Source organism: Acomys minous (assembly GCF_964271855.1).
Source record: "Acomys minous genome assembly, chromosome: 16".
NCBI classification, from domain to species: Eukaryota; Metazoa; Chordata; class Mammalia; order Rodentia; family Muridae; genus Acomys; species Acomys minous.
The window spans coordinates 52,282,803-52,303,773 of NC_140498.1; the positions used below are offsets into that span (position 1 = coordinate 52,282,803).

The following is a 20,971-nucleotide window of genomic DNA, read 5'->3' on the forward strand; positions in this document are numbered from 1 at the left end:
CAATCCATGCATGGTCCCCAAGAGGCTCTTGAATATTTACCAGATTTCAGCCTGGGAACTCTGTGCTTCTTTGAAAGGAATGTCCCATTGTTTTTTTTTTTCAATAATCATATATAGGACATTATTATCTTCAAAGAGCTTCTAAGGGACCCAGATGAGATCACTGAGATCCCAGGGTGGTTCCTGAGGAGCCCCTGACAGGGGGACACTTGTTGAGACAGAAGTATTCAGATGCAGGAAGACAGGGTATTACTACTATAAGCAAAGGTGACAGTCTCATTTGAGATTCCCAGATGATGTCTCAGTGAAGAAACAGACCTTGCATTCAGGGCCTAAACCTTGTTCGTTGCTATTTTGATATTAGCTATGCATAGGAGAAGGGATTATTAACTCTGTTAGTGACCTTCACAGAAGATGTTAATTGCATTTAAATTCTTGACTCTCAGTTGGCCAGATGCTTTGGGCAGGTTCCTTTCCTTGCCCCTGTAATTTTCCTTGTTTCTATCTTGCTCAACTAGCAGTGCCATGATACTGACATCTACACCTTATTTTCTTGCATGTAAATGTGTGAGTGAGTGTTCTCATGTGTGGGTGTGTGTGCAGGTGCATGTGTAGAAATGTGTATGAGGGACAGAGGTTGGCATTGAGAATCTTTCTTAGCCACCACTATCTTACTCCTTGACACATTGTCTTTGAATTGAGCCTAGAACTTTCCAGTTTGCCTGTTTAGCCAGCTTGTTGACTTCTAAGTACTGGGAATACAGCAGGGCCACCGCTCTTCCTGGGGATCCTAACTCCACTCCATCATTTTTAGATAGTTGAGATATTTAGATACTTAGATGCTTTACCCAGCGAACCATCTCCCCAGGCCCTGTGTCTTGTTTTCTATCTTTTAGGATTGCATTTGGTTTCTGGAAACAGAAAGCCTGCCTAGGGGACTTGTACATGAAGGTATTCTCTCTGTATTGTTACACATCAGGATTCCCAGCACCTCTTATAGTTGCTAGCATTGCTCTCCCGGCCATTTTCACAGTCTTTTCCTCCAGGCTCCAAACTGGTTGCCGCAGCTCTAACCGATACCTCTAGGTTCAAAGGAAGAAACTGCACCAGCCTATTATATTTCCTTTTATCTGTGAAGCTCAGGTCTTACCCCAGAGGCCCTTTGGCCTGCAGTACTACAGACTTGGGTTCCTGTCTTCTTGGCTGGAACTGTGTTACATGACCGTCTCTAGCTCTAAAGCAAGGAAAGCTAGCATTTGCTTATATGTTGTGGTTGGAGATAGGACAGTTAGGTGTAGTTGTTGAGTAATTTAACTTATTTAATTAAATTAATTAAATTAAAATTTTAATCCCAAAGGAAGTTTCCAGTTAGTTAAAACGTCTGTGAGGACCGCAAGAGGACTTAAAGGGTGAGGGCACGTCACTGCGAACCCTGACAACCTGAGTTCAGTGCTGGGGACGCGCGTGGTAGCAGGAGACTGCACATGTGTGCCATGGAATGTGTAGGTTCTCATGAGCAAGTGTGAGCATTCATGCACACCCCCCCACACCAATGTTTAAAAAAAAAATAAGTGTCTATGCAGCCTGAGGCTAGTCATATTCATGAGTTTACATGATACTGTTAAAGGGAATTTAGTTGCCCACCAGTATCCACAATGTGTTAGTTCCCAGTGACCTCATAGTCCTGATTCCTTGAATGCTCAAGCCCCACAGGTAAAGTGACTTAGTAGTTGCATAAAACCCATGCACATCCTCGCATATACTTTTATTTGACTCTAGATGAATTGTAGCACCAAATGAAACGCCAGTCCTGTTTAAACAGTCATTCTATATTATTTGTTGAATAATGACAAAATATTCTCTTCATGGTCAGCATAGTGCAGTTTTATTTCCAGGTATGATACTAAACTTAAAAACCATTTAGTATGTGTATGTTTATGTGTGCTTGTGCCATGGTACTCATGTGGAGATCAGCAGGCAACTTGAGTGAGTCACTCAACTTGAGGGAATCAGTTTTTCCTGCCACGAAACATCGCACTGGCCTTTGTGAACATTTTCTTTTTTCTTTAAAAGATTTTGATTTATTTTATTTATTGTATATGAGTGCTTTATCTGCCAAAGAAGGCATCAGATCACATTATAGATGGTTGTGAGCCACCATGTGGTTGCTGGGAATTGAGCTCAGGACCTCTGGAAAAGCAGGTGGTGCTCCCAACCACTGAGCCATCTCTCCAGCCCCTCTGAGCATTTTCAGTAGTTGGTTGAATCTGAGGATGCAGGGCCTGTGGATATGGAGTACTGAGTATATAGCCATACTGGAAAAGATGGGAAAAAGCTCTGAAACCAGCCAGACTGGTCAGCGGCTCTCAGTGTTGTGTAGTTGACTTTATCCCCAGGGGATGCATGGTAGTGTGGACTAACACTTTTGGTGGCCCCAAATGAGGGGTGAGGCTGCTACTCATGTGTAGAGGGAGTCACAGCTCAGGAAAGCCTTAGACATCAGGAGTTCACAGTGAGGAGACCCATGCCTGGCCTCGGTGTATCTGCTGCTGGGAACTAGGCCATTGGCAAGTCACTTCTTCATGCAGCTGTGCTTTGTCCTAGTAGTTGGATAGCTCGCTACTGGCCTGCTTTTGTGTAGGGAACTGCAGCACTGTTAGTCCTGGCATGGAGTTAAGAGCAAAGCTTAGCCGGCCAGGCATGGTGGCGCATACCTTTAATCCCAGTACTTGGGAGGCAGAGGCACGTAGATCTCTGTGAGTTCAAGGCCATCCTGGTCTACAAAGTGAGTCCAGGTCAGCCAAGGCTACACAGAGAAACCCTGTCTTGAAAAACTAACCCCTGCCCTCCCCCCCCCCCCCCAAAAAAAAGAACAAAGCTTAGAAACCAAAGACAAGAGATCCCAGGGCAAATTGGCTAGCTAAACAGACAAACAAACAAACAAACAAACAAACTGGAAAGCTCTAGGTTCAATTCAAAGACAATGTTTCCAGGAGTAAGATAATGACTAATAAAGACTCTCAATGTCAACCTCTGGTCTCCACACACATTTCTACACATGTACCTGTACTCATGTGCGCGCGCACACACACACGCACACACACACACACACACACACACACACACACATACATATGCATACATACTAGAAGAAAGTAAGATATAGGATGTCAGTATCATGGCACTGCTAGTTGTGCAGTAAAACTGAGCAGGACAGAACAAGGAAAATTACAGGGACATGGGAAAGGGTGTAGGCATAAAGACACATTTTATGACTGTGGGTCTAGGGAGCTCATGTTGAGAGAATACCTAAGCCTTACCCTAGTATACATGCTGGCAGAAGCAGCAGCTTTGGAGAACGTTTTCCTGGGTCCTGGTCAGAGTCACAGGCTGTGAGTGACTTGTGGCTGGGTGATGGGGGTGGGGGGGGAAGCTTGTTGTTATCTCTTTGCCTGGGTTTGGCAAAAAGCAAGCTGGCTCTGGCATGCTACTGGTGGAGACAAGAAGGCCGCTGGCGCTGGAGACAGTGCAGCTGTTGCCGAGTCCCTGATCTGGTCAGGCAGGTCCTTGGCAGTTACACTCAGCCGTCCCATTAAAGGTGAGCGTCAGGGAGCGTCAGTGCGGAGGTGGGCATGTGCAGTTCTACTTTTTGAGAAGCAGAAACTTCGTGTATTTCTTTCTCATTTTTACTTTTTTCCCCCTACTTCTTTTTGTTCAGTGTTGGGCAAACACTCATAATCCCACGTGTATTTCTTTCTCATTTTTTATTTTTCCTTTTCCTCCACTTCTTTTTGTTCAGTGTTGGGCAAATACTCATATCCCCAGCCCCCTTTCTGTTTGCTCTTCTGACAGAGTCTCACTAAGTCATCCATCCTAGCCTTTAATTAATTTTGTAGCTCAGGCAAGACTTGAACCTCTGATTCTCCTTGCCTCAATTCTTCCAGCAGTTAGGATGGTGGGCCTGAACCACCATACTCAGCATGGAGTTGCTGTGTTTCTTTCTTGACTCTGGAAATGTAGAATAAAGCTCCTCCTGAATGGTGCAATTGGATAAAAGAAGAGGTCCCTGCCAAACTTGTGAGCTGCATCCCAGGGTCAGAGAGCAACAGGGATGTGTGGCCTGTAGCATTGATAGACAGAGTCCACGGAAGTGACCAATGGCCGAGGTACTAAAATCTGAATGGGTAAGGATGTGGCTCAGATTGCATCCAGGTGTGGGTTTGACCTGCAGAAGTTGGGCATGGTGGCCTATAATCCCAACAAATGACACATTGCTGACCCTTTCTCACAGAAACCACAGGTGCAAACATACCTGAAGCAGTGATACAAAGCACTTGTATATTCTGTTCAGATGTTCAGATGATTCATTAGCTGTGTGATCTTGGATTGGCAGCGTCACCATGTACAACATACTAATGCCTCCATATGGAGCTATGAAGTTAAATGAGCTAATACATTATTAAAGCACGTGTCCTTCTGTGTAGAGTGCCATTTAGCACATCCCTCTCTGCTTCTTGGGGTTATTTATATCACACTGTTTATGTGTTTGCTGACTTGCTCTGAGCTGGAATAATAGTGGAGAGTAGAAGATTTTCACAGGCCCCTGAGCTTGCTAGGATCAGTCTTCATGGTTTGAGTCAGGCCTTTGTAATCTGTGCCTAAGTTTCCAGAGTGGGGAGTGAAAACAGCACCTACCTCAAAGGCTTGTGGTGGGATCACACCTTTTGACTGACCGCTACATCTGGGCAATTTAAGGACATACTATGATGGCCTCTAGCAGAAACATGAATGCATCTGTTTTAAACATCAGAAGCTTCCAGGTGAGCTTGCCCCAAATCTTTATCACAGGCCGAGGACATCATAGATATCTTTTTTTTTTTAAAGATTTATTTATTATTTATACAGTATTCTGCCTGCATGTTACCCATCAGGCCAGAAGATGGCTCATTATAGATGGTTATGAGCCACCACATGGTTGCTGGGAATTGAACTCAGGACCTTTGGAAGAACAGCCAGTGAGTGCTCCTAACCTCTGAGCCATCTCTCCAGTGTATACCCCTCTTTTGTTTTTTGTTTTTTTGAGACAGAGTTTTTCTGTATAACGTTGGCTGTCTTGGTCTCACTTTGTAGACCAGGATAGCTTTGAACTCAGAGATCCTGCCGCTGCCTCCTGGGTGCTAGGACTAAAGGCATGATCCACTATGCCTGGTGCACCATAGACGTCTTTTCCTAAAATACTTGTGTGTGAACTCCAGGGGACCATGACCTCCACCCTGCATGTGGGCCAGTCTCTAGGGGTGCAGGAGCCCATAGTCCTTGCAAGGTCTGGGTCTAGCTTGCACTGTACCTGTGTGGTGTTGATGGTTCTTCCTGGGTTCCTGTGTTGTGAAAAGCACAAGCTGTGACCATGTGCCCAGTGTTTCTGTTTTTGTTTTGAGACAGGATCTCAATATGTAGCTGACATTGCCCTCAAACTTGATAGCCCTGTTTAGCCTCTCCTGTGCTGAGATGGCAGGTGCATATTGCCAAGTTCAGCGAATAAATAATTGGAGTTTCTATGACTTGTTTCACTTTTCCTAAATGGATGTCAGGACCAGAGCCTTGTGATTGGTTGACTGGCATGTCCAATGGGTCCTGCAGCCTTGTGATTGGTTGACTGGCATGGCCAGTGGGTCCTGCAGCCTTTAGTTCTGGCCCATCATGTGTTCTCTGAGGTGGGTGCCTGAGGAATCTGAGGGTAAAGTGAATTTTTCAGTTTGTGCTTTGTAGCTGCTTTGCAGAGAAGACATGAATTTCCTATCTAGATATGACAGTTCCCAAAGCTCTTGTAACATCTGTTGAGAGCGTGGAGCTTTAGCTTTTCTTTCAGTTGACCCGTCCCAGAATCAGGTCTGTTACCAGGTGATCCTCAGGCCCTCCAGTGACCATCCTCATAGTTACCTCTTGGGTTGCTATTTTCCTGTTTCTACTTGGGCCGACTTTAGTGCCTTCCTTCGAGATGCTTGCTCTGACCTTCTCAGGGTCCCTGAGTTCCTGTTGGTTGTGGTATCTGCTTATCTCTCCCCTGTGGCGTCAGGGAGGTGTAAGTGACTTGCGGTCTAGATACCTGCCAGCATGCCCTGCTTTACTTCTCAGGTTTATCTCTCAGAGTCATCTGTGTATCCTGGTTTTCCCTTTGTTCTTTGTTAGCCTGAGGCTTAGGGACTAAGTGAAGTGCAGTGAGTCTGAGAGTCACACTTTCCATGTTTCCTTTAGCTTAAGAATCAGATACAGGTTGGAGAGATGGCTCAGGGGTAAAGGTGCTTGACTAGGGAACCTAACAACCTGGGTTCAATCTCTGGGACCCAGATAGCCGAAAGAAGACACTGACTCTCCTGTTGTCCCCCTGACTTCCACATACACATTGTGGCATATACTCCCCACCTCCAAACACACACACACACACACACACACACACACACACACACACACACACACACACACGGTCTTGAGAAAAACAAAAAAGAAGCAGTTTCTAAGGGAGTACATTGTATCATAGTTTGGAATAGCAAAAGGCTGGTCACCACCCTAGTGAGTGTGGCTTTGGTTAGCACAGTGAGTTCCTTTTGCCTATCCTACTCTGCAGTGGAGAGAAGGTGTGCTCTTTGTGCTCAGGTGTGCATGGCCTTCTGTGCTCCAGGTGTGCTCAGGTGTGCATGGCTTTCTGTGCTCCAGGTGTGCTCAGGTGTGAATGGCTTTCTGTGCTCCAGGTGTGCTCAGGTGTGCATGGCCTTCTGTGCTCCAGGTGACAAATGGAAATATCTGAACTAGGTCCAGCTTTAGAGAGCTTGCCTAGCATGCATGTGGTTCTGGGATTAAAATGCAGGACCACCAACACCACAAAACAGACAAAGCAAAGGCTGAGAACATAGCTCAGTGGTAGAGCACTTGCCTAGCACACATAAGGTCCTTGGTTTAATCCCAGGGCCACCAGCCATACACAAACAACCAACACATACACCAAGTAGAGGAAAGAAAAAAGAAGGGGAAAAGGTAGTTGTAAAGCAATGTCAAGTTCTACAGGAAACATCCAGAAAGATTAAGTGCTGTCTTCTGAGGGTACAACTTCATCTAAGCCTGTTGCTGCCCTATTGGTCTCCACAGGAACAACAGTTAGACATTGGTGTTGATGGGAAAGCTGTGGAATTCTAGGCAGGTATGTGTCTCTGCCTTAGTTTCTCATAAATTTAGAAAATAAAAACAAAACCAAAAGGAAGCAAACAAACAGGGCAATGGGGCTGAGATGTAGCGCAGCTGACCGAATGCTCGCCTGACATTCAGAAGCCCAGGGTTTTACCGCCAGCACTGCATAGACAGAGCATAATGGTGCCTATCTGTTGTGGGAGGCTGAAGCGAGACGGTTGCTGTGAGTTAAAGGCCAGTCTGGACTGCGTAGGAAGACCTTGTTTTAACATGATTCAGTCTTTCTTTAAAGATTCATTTATTGTGTATACAGTGTTCTGCCTGAATGTATGCCTGCATGCCAGATCTCATTATAGATAGTTGTGAGTCACCATGTGGTTGCTGGGAAGAGCACCCAGTGCTCTTAACCTCTGAGCCATGTCTCTAGCCCTGAGAATGTTTGTTTTTTTTTTCAAGACAAGGTTTCTCTGTGTGGCATTGGCTGTCCTGGACTTGCTTTGTAGACCAGGCTAGCCTCAAACTCATAGCAATCTACTTGCCTCTGCCTCCTGAGTGCTGGGAACACAGGTGTGGGCCACCATGCCCGGCAAGATTTATTTATTTATTTTATGTTTATGAATGGTCTATTTGCATGTGCACCTGTATGCCAGAAGAGGGCATTAGATCACATTATAGATGGTTGTGAGCTACCATGTAGTTGCTGGGAATTGAACTCAGGATCTATGGAAGAGCAGCCAGTGCCCTTAACCTCTGAGCCATCTTTCTAGTCCCCCCATCCCCTTACACTGTCTATTAAAGTGAAATTTAAAAATAATTTCTTAGCTGGGCATGGTGGCACACACCTTTAATCCCAGTACTTGGGAAGTAGAGGCAGGTAGATCTCTTGAGTTTGAGGCCAACCTGGAACAGAGAGAATTCCAGGACTACCAGGGCTCTGTTACACAGGGAAACCTTGTTTTGTTTTGTTTTTTAAAATTCTTATTAGCTGGGCATGGTGGCACATGCTTGTAATCCCAGCACTTGGGAGGTAGAAGCAGGCAGATTTCTGTGAGTTTGAGGCCAACCTGATCTACAAAGTGAGTCCAAGACAGCCAGGGCTGTTAAACAGAGAAACCCTGTCTCAAAAAACAAAAAACAAAAACAAACAAACCACAAAACAACCCCCCTAACCCCAAAACAACAACAACAACAACAAGAAGAAAGAAAGAAAGAAAGAAAAAGAAAAAAAATCCTTATTTTCTGGTCTCTAAACAACAGGTATGTACAGGAGGCAGGGCCTAGGGTGTTACACCAGGGCTGTGGGGCTCTGCTGATTTCCAGGCAAGGGCAGGAACAAAAGTCCTAGGCATGTAGGACTATCACCTAGGTGAGGGTAGTGACCAAGCCTTTGTGCCACTGGCTCCACTTCTAGTGTCTACCTCCATCGCCTATGGTGCTGATGACAGCAACACATTACTGTACACTTGTGGCTGAAACAACATGATTCTTCTCCTTTCCATCTGCAGTTCAGAATATGAGTCAGTCTGTGTTCTTTAGTGTCCTTGAGGCTTGTGACCATGACACTAGTCATGTGCTATCATGTGTCCTCTGATTCTGATATTCCTGTATAAATCTTTACCTGTGTTCCCATTTGCCACCTGGGCCAAGTCCTGACGGACAGATCTGGTATTTAAACATTTTAATTAAATTTATTTACTTGGGGTACATGCATGCGTGTCACTGCTATGTGTCGGGGCCAGAGGACAACTTTTGGAATTTTCTTTCCATCATGTGGGTTGCAAGGACTAAACTAAGGTCATTCATTAGGCTTTGTGGAAAGTGCCTTAACCACTGAGCTATCTCACCGGCCCTACTATTGAAAGATTTTTTGTTGTATCTCTTAAGTCTCTCAGGCTGTGAGGTGACTTCCTCACAGGTCTGGGGACAGGACCCAGGTATCTTGGGGGCTGTTCTGTTGCCTCCCTTCCCAGTGTACCTGACACATTGTTGGAACTGAGTGTGACATCTGCTTGTTTGTGTGAGACAGGGTCGTCTGCTTTGTAGTTCAGGCTGGCTTTGAACTCAGGATCTTCCTGCCAAAACCTCCCAAGTACTGTGATTGCAGACCTATTCCATCATGCCTGGTGGGCCTGTAAGTAAGTCTTGATTGGGTGAGAGGCTGGCAGATATGGAAGGGCAGAACAGGAAGTGGAAGTCAGGGTGGCTGTTGCGTGCCTGAGCTCATGCTGAAGCAGGGGCCAGTTTAAGTGCTGTTCATCTTCTTGCCAGCTCCTGTTCTCAAAGTTCTGATGAGACTGCAGCCTGTCCTTGCCATGTCTTCACACCAGGCATGAGGATTTGGGGTGTTTTCTTGTCCAGGACAGCGACTGTTCCCCCACTACTCCTTAGAGGGAGCTAGAAGGTCTCGGTGTTCTCCTGGTGTCCAGGCGCCAAGGCCTAGGTGCCTGATACGGGCTGCTTTTGGGGGAGTGTGTAAGAACAGTCAAGGATGGAGTTCCTTAGTCAGTGTTGGTGACATGTGGATTGTTTGTGTGCTGCCTTGCTCTGTGTATTGGGCTTGTTTAAACATCCGTGGCTTCTACCCACAAATGACAGTGGCACAATTCCTCGCCACCTCACTGGGACAACTAGAAATCTTTCCAAGCAATGTCACATGTCACTTGAAAGACAGACTGGCCCCTAGCTTGAAAAGCATTGTTTTAAAAATAAAAGTTAAGGGGTGTGGTGTGGCTCGTTTGGGAGGGCTTGCTTAGCCTGTGCGAGGCCCTGGGTTTGATACCCGGCACCGATAAACCAAGCAACAGACCTTAATTCCCGTGGCTCAGTGCTGCTCCTCAGCCCTAGGAAGGATGCTCAGGCAATAGATGAGTGTCTGTTCCCTGTCCCTGCTCTGACCCCAGACACACCCCATGTGCTTGGTACGTGTTTGCTCCTTCCCCCACCCCCAGTCTCTGGTGCCAGAGAAGTTGAGTGACACTCAAGGGTTCAACTTAAAAAGGAGATGGGAGGGGCTCTTCTAGCTTTTTTGAATGCTTGGCCTGTACATCTGGCCTGAGGATTTGTGTGCTTGCCTGGCCAGGACAGGCACTATTTTCTACCACTTCCTGGTTCCCTTTGGTGGTCCAAAGTCTGTCTGTGCCTAGGTCAGTGTTTCCGGGCTTTATTTTTAGTTCTGATGAGTCAGAGGGTGCAGCAGGGTAGGTGGAGCAGGCAGGTGGCATTGCTGCCAACATGTTACCAGAGCCTTTCTTGATCCTGGGCCTGATGTTACATTGAGGAGAGGGACTATGGCCTCCTAATTGTTACAGGCTTACCATAGGAAACAACACCTCATGCTTTCTCTTAAGTAGACCTGTGCCCTGAAGCTGGGAGCATCCAGGGTCAGCTACCTCTCCTCAGCTGCTCTTGGCTTCTGCGCTGCCCCTTGGCCAGGTGACTGAGCCTGGGCCTATTCTGGGCAGGGCCTTTGTAAATGGCCTGTGAGCTGGGCCCTTGCCCATTGTCAGGAGGAGGAACTTGGAGAGCCTTGGAGCCAGCCCCCGACCCCACATGTTGCTCTGGGACTTGGAGCTTGCAGCCTCTCCTCCTTGTCACCATGTTCCTTTCTGTGACACTTAGGGCTTCTCAGTGGAGAAATGGAGGGAGGCACATGACTCTTGAGCGAGCACTTGGCGTGTAGTGTGTTTGTGTGAAGAGCTGGTCTCAGATTACTGTCCCCAGTCTTGCTAGTCTAACCCTGGGCTTGCTCCCGCTCTCATCCTGGTGCTTGTTCCTCATGGCTGCTGCCCACCCTGAACTGCAGCCTGCTCATGAACAGCTAGAGTCTGACTCAAGCCATGTCCTGTCCCCTGCCATCTCGGCCACTGCTCACTCTTGTTGAGGGCCAGTGTTTGGAGTTTTCACCACTCTGAGCCAGTACGTGGCTTGTCTGCTTGGCACAGGTTAACTTGGACTCTATGAAGCCAGTGGGCACCCGTTGGCCATCCTGTGCCATCGTGTCCCAGAGCTATCATACGTAGGTTGCTGTAAGTCAGGGTATTGCACCCTCAGCGTCCTAGGATTGAGTTTCAAGATCAGAGATGGGAACTCAGGTTTAGACCCCTGGGTCTCTATTCCTGAGCAGTTTGTGAATAATCTGAGCATATTGTCCCTTACCTGAAAAGGACAAAGTGGGTTTTTTTTGTTTTGCTTTTTTTTTCTTTCCAATTTGCAAATCTGGGGCTTGAACTCAGGGACTCATGCACTAGGTAAAAACCACTGACTGAGCTGCAGCCGCAGCCCTTCCTTCTTCGTCAACTGTTCTGCTGACCTTGCGTCCCCTGCACTGCTGAAATGATGTCCCTGTTTATTACTCCAGTTTGGAGGCAATAGCAGGGCAGCTTGGACTGGTGCCAGAGGAACCAGAGTTCCTTTGTTTTTTGTTTTTTGAGACGGGGTTTCTCTGTGTAGCCCTGGCTGTCTTGGAACTCACAGAGATCTACCTGAAAGGTATGCGTTATCACGCCTGGCAGAGCCAGAGTTCCTAACCTACACTGGCTGTTGTCATTGGCACTGGCCAGTACTGGCTTTCTGGTTTGTTTGTACCTTAGGAATCTCAATCTTCCAGCTCTGCTGCTGTTTGCTTATTATGTGTGCAATGAAGCTGTTGCTGGTATTTTAGAAACAACATATTCAGAGACAGAAGTCCAAATAAGACCAAAGATTATAAACTCCAAAAACCTGGTTTCCGGTTTCTTTGGCTTCAAGACAATCTCCCAACCGAACTACGACTTGGTTTCTTTCTTGACTGTCTAAGAAAATGTTCCTGCCTAGCCATACGTGTCTTCTTTAGGCTGATTTTAACTGTCTGTTATTACTTATTTTATAAAACATAGCTTGTTATGTAATCTAGGCTGGCCTCAAACCCCTCATCTTCCTGTTGTACCTTCTCAAGTGCCGGAGTCATACAGGTAGTGCACAGCAGTGCCCAGCTCTATGGTGATATTTTGTATGTATATGTACATGTATACATGCACTGTGTGTGCTTATACATGTGGAGGCCTCTGCCTACCTTAGTTTTTGAGACAGAGTTTCGCTCTTACCGGATCTGCAGACACTTACTGCTGCACTTGGGTTTTTTATGTGGGTGCTGGGAAACAAACTCAGATCCTCATGTTTTCATTGCAAAGAGTGTACCCACAGCGCCATAGCCCCCCAACTAATGTTGATTTTAGATGGGACAATGGTATACATAACTGATAAACAGTGCAAATGTTTCTATTTCTGGACAAGCTTTTATGTGTGGCTTCAGGCTCCAGGCTCTGTATATTTGACTGCATGTTATTTGCTTGGGTCTCAGTTTCTGTCCCCAGAAAATGGGTCTTTATAAAATTATTTATTTATTTGGTCTTTTGAGACAGGGTTTCTCTGTGTAGCCTTGGCTGTCCTGCGTCACTTTGTAGACCAGGCTGGCTTCAAACTCACAGAGATCCCCCTACCTCTGCCTCTCTGAGTGCTAGGATTACAGGTGTGTGCCACTACACCCGGCTTACTTTTGGATTTTTGAGACAGATTAGCTTCGAATTTAGAGAGATTTGCCTGCCTCTGCCTCTGCCTCCCAGAGTGCTGGATTACAGGTGTGTGTCTGCGCCTGGCCAGAAAATGGGTCTTAAGGGGAGGTTGGAGACAAAATTTCATTCTGTAATTCACCTTGACCTCAAACTCAGGAGGCACCTTCCTGTCTCTGCATTGTAAATTACTGGAATTAAAGTCATGCACTAGCGTGCTCTGTAGACAGTTCTTAACCCAGCAACAGGGCTACTCTGGCTGGAATACAGACACACCCTTAACACACACCTTAGGCTGGAATGAAGACACTCCCTTAGTATACACCCTTAATCCCACACAGTGAAGGTGAAATTAGTTGGTTGAAAGGAGCATCCATTTTTGAAAGTGATATCTAATTGAGAGGCAGTTAAAGTGGTGAATCAGAGATACATTTGACAGAATAGGATACGTCCAACTCTTAGGAGAACAGAGAGGAAGGAGAGGTGTCTTAAAGGGGAGCATCGGAGAGAGAGGAGGCAGTTCACTGGGACAGTTGTACAGAGACAGTTTGCAAAGAGAGAACAAACTAGACACAGGTAAAGGCAGAATGAGCTAGAGAATGAGAAAAGCCAGAAGATTAGAACATATTGCCAGAGTTAGTATGAGGCCAAGCAGAGCAATTGAGTTAGAAGCAGAAAGGAACCAGTTTGAGTCAGTCAGCTTGGAGAGGAGTTTGAGCGAGAACAGCTGAACTGAACCTGCCAGTCAGAGCTCAGAAAGAACCATAAAGGGTGAGTTTATTCAGTGGTAAGTCTCAGAGGCTGAGAACATTCTAGATTGTACGGAGGCTGTAGTTGAATTCAGGTCCTCAGGTGTGCTCAGCATGAAGCTTAGCTATTTCCTCAGCTCCTGAGAATAGCATTTTCTGTGACCATCTAGCCTAGCAGCGGACACACAATACTGCCATTTGGGTATTGTGTGTGCTGATGGAGACAAGGTCTGGAGTCTTTAGTTCATGAAGCAAACATGTAAACAACCTGTATGGGCGCCCCCCCCCCCAGTCCCCGTCCCCCCCCATCCCCAAGTCCTTCAGGGTTAGAAGAACCTTTTGTCCTTCAAGGTCCCTTCAAGTGCCAGCCCCCCATCTATCTTGTGAGCAGGGGATCTTGCTGCGGCTCTAGGATTACCTGTTCTTTGCTCCTGTTTCTTGGTGCCCAGGCTCTCTGGCCGTTGACCCTTTGAGGTTTATATACTCGTGTTGAAAGGTCCCTGGAGGTAGGTATCATGGTCTGTTTCTTCCCTCGAGGTGTGGCAGCTGACCTTTGCATGTGTTTGTGTTCCCAGGACTGGAATCTCACGTGGCACACCAGCAACCCCGATTTTACCAAGTGCTTTCAGAACACGGTCCTCACATGGGTGCCTTGTTTCTACCTCTGGTCCTGTTTCCCCCTCTATTTCCTTTATCTCTCCCGACATGACCGGGGCTACATCCAGATGACACACCTCAACAAAACCAAAACTGTAAGTTACCTGGTTTTGTGTGGGGTGGGGCACCTGGGTAGGTGTGTAGCCCAGGCTAGCCTTGTGTGAAGAAGGCAGAAAAAGGTGGTAGATCAAGCCTGGAAATTTGGAGCCAAACACATGTTCAAAACTCAGGCCACAGGACATTTGGGTGAAATATTTAACCTCCCGTGGTCTCAGCTTCCCTGTTGGACGCTTTGTCAAGGGATTCTCAGGAGAGTATCGTAAACTCTTTGTTTACTAAAGCAATTTCCTTGTATTTGTTTATTTTTACTTAAAGTGTTTTCTGGCTGAGGGGGTGTCTCACTGGATAAAGTGCTGTACGATATGAGGACCAGAATTTGAATTTCCCAGAATCTTTGTGAAAGTTGAGGTGGAGACAGGTGCCCATCCCCTGGGCAAGCTGGCAAGCCAGACTAGTGGAAAGGGACCTCCAGCTTCAAAGAAGAGGCCTTGCCTCAGGAATAACATGAAAGGCAACCGAAAGACACGTGGTAACACCTGTGGCCTCAATGTGCACCTGTACCCACGCACACGTGTGTTCCCACCCATATTCACAACTATGACAGTAACTTGCCAAAAAAAAAAAAGTTTTCACCTTGAAATAATTTCAGGCTACAGGGAAATTGCAAGAATAATAGTCTGTGCTTGCCCCTCCTCCCGAGGGCTCCTCCTCCCGAGGGCTCCTCCTCCCGAGGGCCCCTCCTCACGAGGGCTCCTCTTCCCGAGGCTCCTGTTGGCCAGGATTCCTATTATTGTCACTTGTTTCTTTCTTAGTCTGTTTTCTCCATGTGTACACATTTGTATGATTTAGCCATTTGTGATAGGTGACATTTACTGTGCCCTTATGCTCCTTAATTCTTTTTTATTTTATTTTATATTTTTATTTTTTTAAGGCAGCTTTGTACTCTGTAACCCAGGCTGGCCTGGAACCTGGGATCCCCTGCCTTTGCTTCTGTTCCTCCCTTGCTAGGATTTCAGACTACCACACCTAGCTTGCCCGTCATTCTTTAGTATTTCTATCCTCACACTGGGCTGTTTTGTTTTGTTTTGTTTTTTTTAAATTAAGTATCATCAGTGATAGGCAGGGATGGAGCCATCTCAGTAGCTATGGCTAGATGTCAGATTCTGTGCAAGGTACTACGGGCATAAGAATAGATAGACAGGGACTGGAGAGATGGCTCAGTGGTTAAGAGCGCCGCCTGCTCTTCCGAAGGTCCTGAGTTCAATTCCCAGCAACAACATGGTGGCTCACACCCATCTGTAATGTGATCTGATGCCTTCTTGTGGCCTGCAGGTGAACATACAGGCAGAACACTGTATACATAATAATAAATAAATAAATCTTAAAAAAAAAAAAAAGAATAGATAGACAACTGGGCATGGTGGAGCACACCAGTTATCCTAACACTCAGGAGGCCGAGACAGGAAGACCAGGGGTTCAAGGCTAGCTTGGGCTATGTAGTGAATCCCTGTTGTAAAGAGAAAGAAAAGGAAGCTGGATGCTTTGTCTGAGGACCTTGAGGTTAGCTGGTGTCCTCGTGGTGAACTTTTCTGTGGATGCTCAGAGAGATCCCAGGACCGTTGTCGTAACATGCCATGGTGTTCCCTTTCCTTCCAGGCCTTAGGATTCTTTCTGTGGATTATCTGCTGGGCAGATCTCTTCTACTCTTTCTGGGAACGAAGTCAGGGAGTGTTCCTGGCCCCAGTGTCACTGGTCAGCCCCACACTGTTGGGCATCACTATGGTGAGTGTTGGCTGGTGGGGCTGGCAGTGAGAAATGAGAGGACTTGGACTGTGGTGTGGCTGAGGGCTAGAGTATTTGCCCAGCGTGAGCAAGGGCATGGGTGCCATCAACAAAAGAGAAACTTCATAACAAGCCAGGATGGTGGCATGTGCCTTTACCCCAGCACTTGGAGGGATGGGGAGGTCAAGGCCAGCCTGGCTGTAAAAGTGAATTTGAGGCCAGCCTGGGCTACTTGAGACCCTGTTCATAAAACCAAGAAATAGAGGCTAGAGAGATGGCTCAGTGGCTAAAAGGGCTTGCTGTTCTTGCGGACGACCCAAATTTGGTTCCATTACGTGCAAAGGGTGGCTTATAACCCTTTAATTCCAACTCCAGGGGGATTCCTCTTCAGACCTTTGCAGTTACACACGTACATTTGGTACACACATATACACATACCTAGAAATAAAAATAAGTCTGAGAAAAACAAAACAAGCACTCAGGGAGGCAGAGGCCGGCAGATCATTGTGAGTTTGAAGCCATCCTGGTCTACAGAGTGAGTCCAGAACAGCCAAGGTTATACAGAGAAACCCTGTCTCAAAAAACCAAAACCAAAACCAAACCAAACCAAACCAAGCCAAAAAACCCCAAAACCAACCCAACTGAACCAAAACCTAAATCTAAAACTAAGAGGCAAGACTGATGAAATGGCTCTGATGGTAAAGGTGCGTGTGGTGTAAGGCCTAAAGACCTCCCATGCAAAGGTGGAGAAGGGACCCAACTCCACAAAGTTGTCCTCTTGACTTCCACATGTTCGTTACGGCACCTGTGCACACACATATCTTGTGTGCATGCATATACACACATATAACAACAACAACAACAACAACAATAATAATAATTTAAAAACCTCCAAAACAAAATATGCAGAATCTCTAATGCTTAGGGGAGCCATCAACAGGTGCCACAGTCCTTTCCCTCCCGTGCACTTCCCTTCATCTTTAAGTGCAGTTCACAGACTGTCATTTGTAGTACTTTCTCCAGAGTGATGGATTCAGACGTTCTGAGACTTTAGGGAGGCAGAGTAGTGAGCAAAGCAGGAACTCACACCTCAGCAGCCACAGACAGTATGACTTTAAATCCACAGATCCATGTGAGCGGGTATAGAGTGTGTCAGGACTCCTGGTGTTGTCCTTGAGGTTGAGGTCATTTTGAGAGTGGCTCCATGGGACAGCCACCTGTGTCTTCCTAATAGGTGATGCGACAAGGCACTAAGCAGCCCAGGGCAGTGCTTGAGGTCATTCATAGGTAGCTGAGGCAGGTTTGGGTCCTTGTGCTGTCATGTGTGTAGCTGCTACATTGTGGTCACAGAGCAGTGTACCCAAATTAACCCACATGCTTTGGGCAGTCCTCTGAAAGGCCCAGAAGATTTTTAGAGAACAGAGAGGCCTTGGCAGCTGGAAGAGGAGGAGGGAGAAGCTCAGAGCAGATTTCAGAGCAGAGAATCTAAGGGGTTGGGGTTAAACGGTGTATACGGAAGGACGTGCTGTGAAGCAAGGGTGGAGGAGGCTTGGGAGAGAGAGGTGTGGACAGCCTGACCAGTACTGGGGATACAGTGATGCTTATGGCTATGTTAACCAGGTGTCAGGCACAATGCTAACTTGTTTATGACTTATTTCCATGTATTTGCATATTCTTCCCATATTTTAGATAAGCGAGTGGGAGTCCAGAGAGGTGAAGGAACCGGGCTAAGGTCTTAAAGCCAGGAAATGGTAGCACCACATTTCGATGCTGTCCTGATATCTGTGGTAGCTCTTGGCTTACTTTTGGCTCTCCTGCTGGGCTGGATTCCTTGCAGGCTCTTAGTAGGCAGTCAGTTAACAGGTTTAACGGGTTTTTGTCCTGACTAAGTGTGAGATAAAACTGTGTGGCCTGGATGAGCACGAAGACATCAAATGGTTTCTGTACAAAGACTGCAGCTGTGTGTTCTGGTGTGCAGAACTTTGAGGCAGGCTCTGGCCTTGGATCTGGGCTTGTAGTTAAGGAGACCTCACTGAAGGGAGGAATGATGGAGCTGAAGGCCACAGGGTGAATAGGATGAAGGGCTGAGGGCAGAGGACCATCCTGTTGAGAACAGCATGTCCAACAGTCAGGGCAAGGGAGAAATGGAGGCTTGTGCTGTGTGCCTGGAACAGGGATGGAGAGGATGTGACGTGTGAGTGTGAGCTGTGGAGGACCCCAGGAAACTGCAGCCTCACAGTCAGGGGCGTCTGCTCCCCTTCATGTGCTCTCAAGGCTGGGTCTTAGCTCTAAGGTGAGCTTTCCTCACATCCCCATCCTGTTACTCGGACTGGGTGATTTGCTAGGAGCACTTGCTGCATAAACTTAAGGAGCTGTTCAACTCTCTAACGCCCATGTAAAAAGCTGGGCATGGCCACCCACATCTTTAACCCTAATGTTGTGGGAAGCAAAGGCAACTTGAGCACCAGCCTAGCTCCAGGTTAAATGAGAGACTCTGTGTCAAGTTACTAAGGCAAAGTGATAGAGCAGGACACTCAGAATTGTTCACATGTGCATGTATCACACACACACACACACACACACACACACACACACACACACACACACAGAGAGAGAGAGAATAAAAAGAAGGAGACCTTTAGAAAATTGCTATGACTCCTTAGGTAGCTGCGATGGTACTGGGGTAAGGGCCTCATTAGGGAACTTTTGGGTCCCTGAGTCATGCATTACCCAGGCATTACTGTGGGGCCCTAGGGTCCTATGTTCTCTAAACTGTTACATACCTCTCTCTTCCAGCTGCTTGCCACCTTTTTAATTCAGCTTGAGCGAAGGAAGGGAGTCCAGTCCTCGGGGATTATGCTTACTTTCTGGCTTGTAGCCCTACTGTGTGCCATTGCCATATTGAGATCTAAGATCATCTCGGCCTTAAAAAAGGTAATTGGTGGTCAGTGGGAGAGACGCTTATTCTATCTTGTACGGTTGGCCATATGTTGCCATGGGAACCACAGGACAGGGACCGTATGGGCTCTGCTTCTTTTCCAGGAACATTTTTACTCCAGCAAATCAGGTACAGACATTATTCTCGAGCCTTCTCACATGCCCGCAGGCAGATGCTAAGTCACGCTAGACCTCTGCCTGCAGTGCCTCTGTAGGCTGGTTGGGCTGGAGCTGAGCCGAGCTGGGAGTTATGTTTGCCCAGTGGCTGTTCCCCAAGGGCCCCAGACATGTCCCCATGTTACCTCGGTGCTCCCAGCTGCAACTCTGGCAGGAAGTTGTTGGGGCTGGCTTCTGTGTGCCACTCCTAAAACTTTTGAAGAATGTACACTTCTTGGCTAATCTGCCGTTTCTTATTACCTGGGAGCTGGAGACTGACATGAGAACGGAGGAGGGATGGAGCAGTTGTGGAGCACCTATGAGAGCACAGCCTCTGTTAGTGACAGCCGCTGGCATTAGTCGAGTTTATGTTTTCCTGAGTGCTTCTCCAGGGACCACATGTTTGTCATGAGTAATCTGAGAACTATGCGCAATGGCTGATGAGGCATCTCCACCTCAGTGCTAGCTGACAAGTGGACAGAGACTTCTTCATTATGGGACACGGTCCTGTGTTTTAGGGGGTATCTAGGGGCACCCCTTCAAGTTAATGACAAACATCCCTAGACACTGGAATTGGTTGTCTGGGAGACAAAACTACCCATGGTTGAGGACTACTGATGTGCTCGGCCGTGGAGAAGCCAGGGCACAGAAACATTAAGTGAATGGATAAGGTCCCGTAGCCAGAAGGAGCAGGGCCGGACCTGTACCACTCCCCTCTGTGGGATGCTGTCTAGTTATAGGAGATAGAGCCACCTTTCTTAAGTCTTGTTTCAAGGGAGGGAAACAGGAAGCCTGTGGTGGGGAGGTGGGTGTCTGCAGCCTGCTCTTCGGACTTTTTTACTGTTGGTGTAACCAAATCCCGTCATCAGGATGGTTTAGAGAAAAGAGAGCTTTAGGGGGCTTGTGGTTCTGAAGGCTGGGAGGTCTGAGGTCTTTGGGCTGCATCTGGAGACGGTCTTGATGATGGATTCCCTGCAGAGGCCCTGTGGCATCTCAGGACACCATGAGGGTGTCAGCTTGTGGCCCTTCCAACCATACAAGTCCTCACACCATCATGGGTCCCAGGACTGGACACTGTTCTTTGTGACTGTGAGGATCTGGTGAGGCACGTGGACTCTGCTTTTGGGGGGACATTATGGTGATCTGTGTTCCCTGTCTCCTCCCCTGCTCAGGATGCCCAAGTGGACGTGTTTCGAGACACCACATTTTACGTGTACTTCACCCTTGTGCTCGTCCAGCTTGTGCTGTCCTGTTTCTCAGACTGCTCACCCCTGTTCTCCGAAACTGTCCGTGATCTGGTAAGTGGGACCCAGATATTTCCCAGGTGGGAGAGAAGTAGGCAGTGCAAGCTAACACCGATTGGGCACTGGTCCTGAGCTCCATGTGACCAGTACAGACTCACCTTCCACTCTCCCAGGAACCCATAGAGAAATCACCCTTCCTGCTTGCCAGGTAGAAGCCTGTGCCTGGGTACACGAGTGTCTCTGGAGGGAGAGAGTCTGCTTTGCTGTATCCCTTGCTGTGCCTGAGAAGCCAGTTGGTAGCTTTTACTTAGCATGGTGATTTTAGGAAGTGTGGACAGAGCCCACACAGGTGAAAACTAGAGTCACATGAACTCCAACTGCCCAGGCTTTCTAGAAAAATGAGAGTCTTGGCCGTGGTCTTACAGGACAGTAGTTGGTAGTTGCTAGTGCTGGGCTGTGGAGCCCCGTTATCTTAGGTCTTGGATCTCTGCTGTGGTATCCCGCGTGCTGGTCCGGTCCGGTTGCTCTCTCCGTGCGCTCTCCTCGCCTCCACCTGTTGTTTCCCCTCCCCCCCCCCCACCTTCCCAGTCACATGCAAAGGGCGGTCTCCTTCTCCCTTCGAGGGTCAATTAGGAAAACAATAGCCATGGTGGGGTTC

At 47.4% G+C, this 20,971-nt stretch overlaps 1 protein-coding gene across 2 annotated transcripts in view; it reads left to right on the plus strand.

Moving 5' to 3' along the window:
* ABCC1 (ATP binding cassette subfamily C member 1 (ABCC1 blood group)) overlaps positions 1–20,971 on the plus strand; it is a 99,850-nt gene that overhangs the window by 18,599 nt on the left and 60,280 nt on the right. For both annotated transcript variants that reach the window (XM_084761261.1, XM_084761262.1), the window contains exons 2-5: positions 14,053–14,229; positions 15,851–15,976; positions 18,773–18,910; positions 20,242–20,367. In XM_084761261.1, coding sequence (XP_084617387.1) covers positions 14,053–14,229; positions 15,851–15,976; positions 18,773–18,910; positions 20,242–20,367 — 567 coding nt within the window. The remainder of the gene's footprint in view (positions 1–14,052; positions 14,230–15,850; positions 15,977–18,772; positions 18,911–20,241; positions 20,368–20,971) is intronic.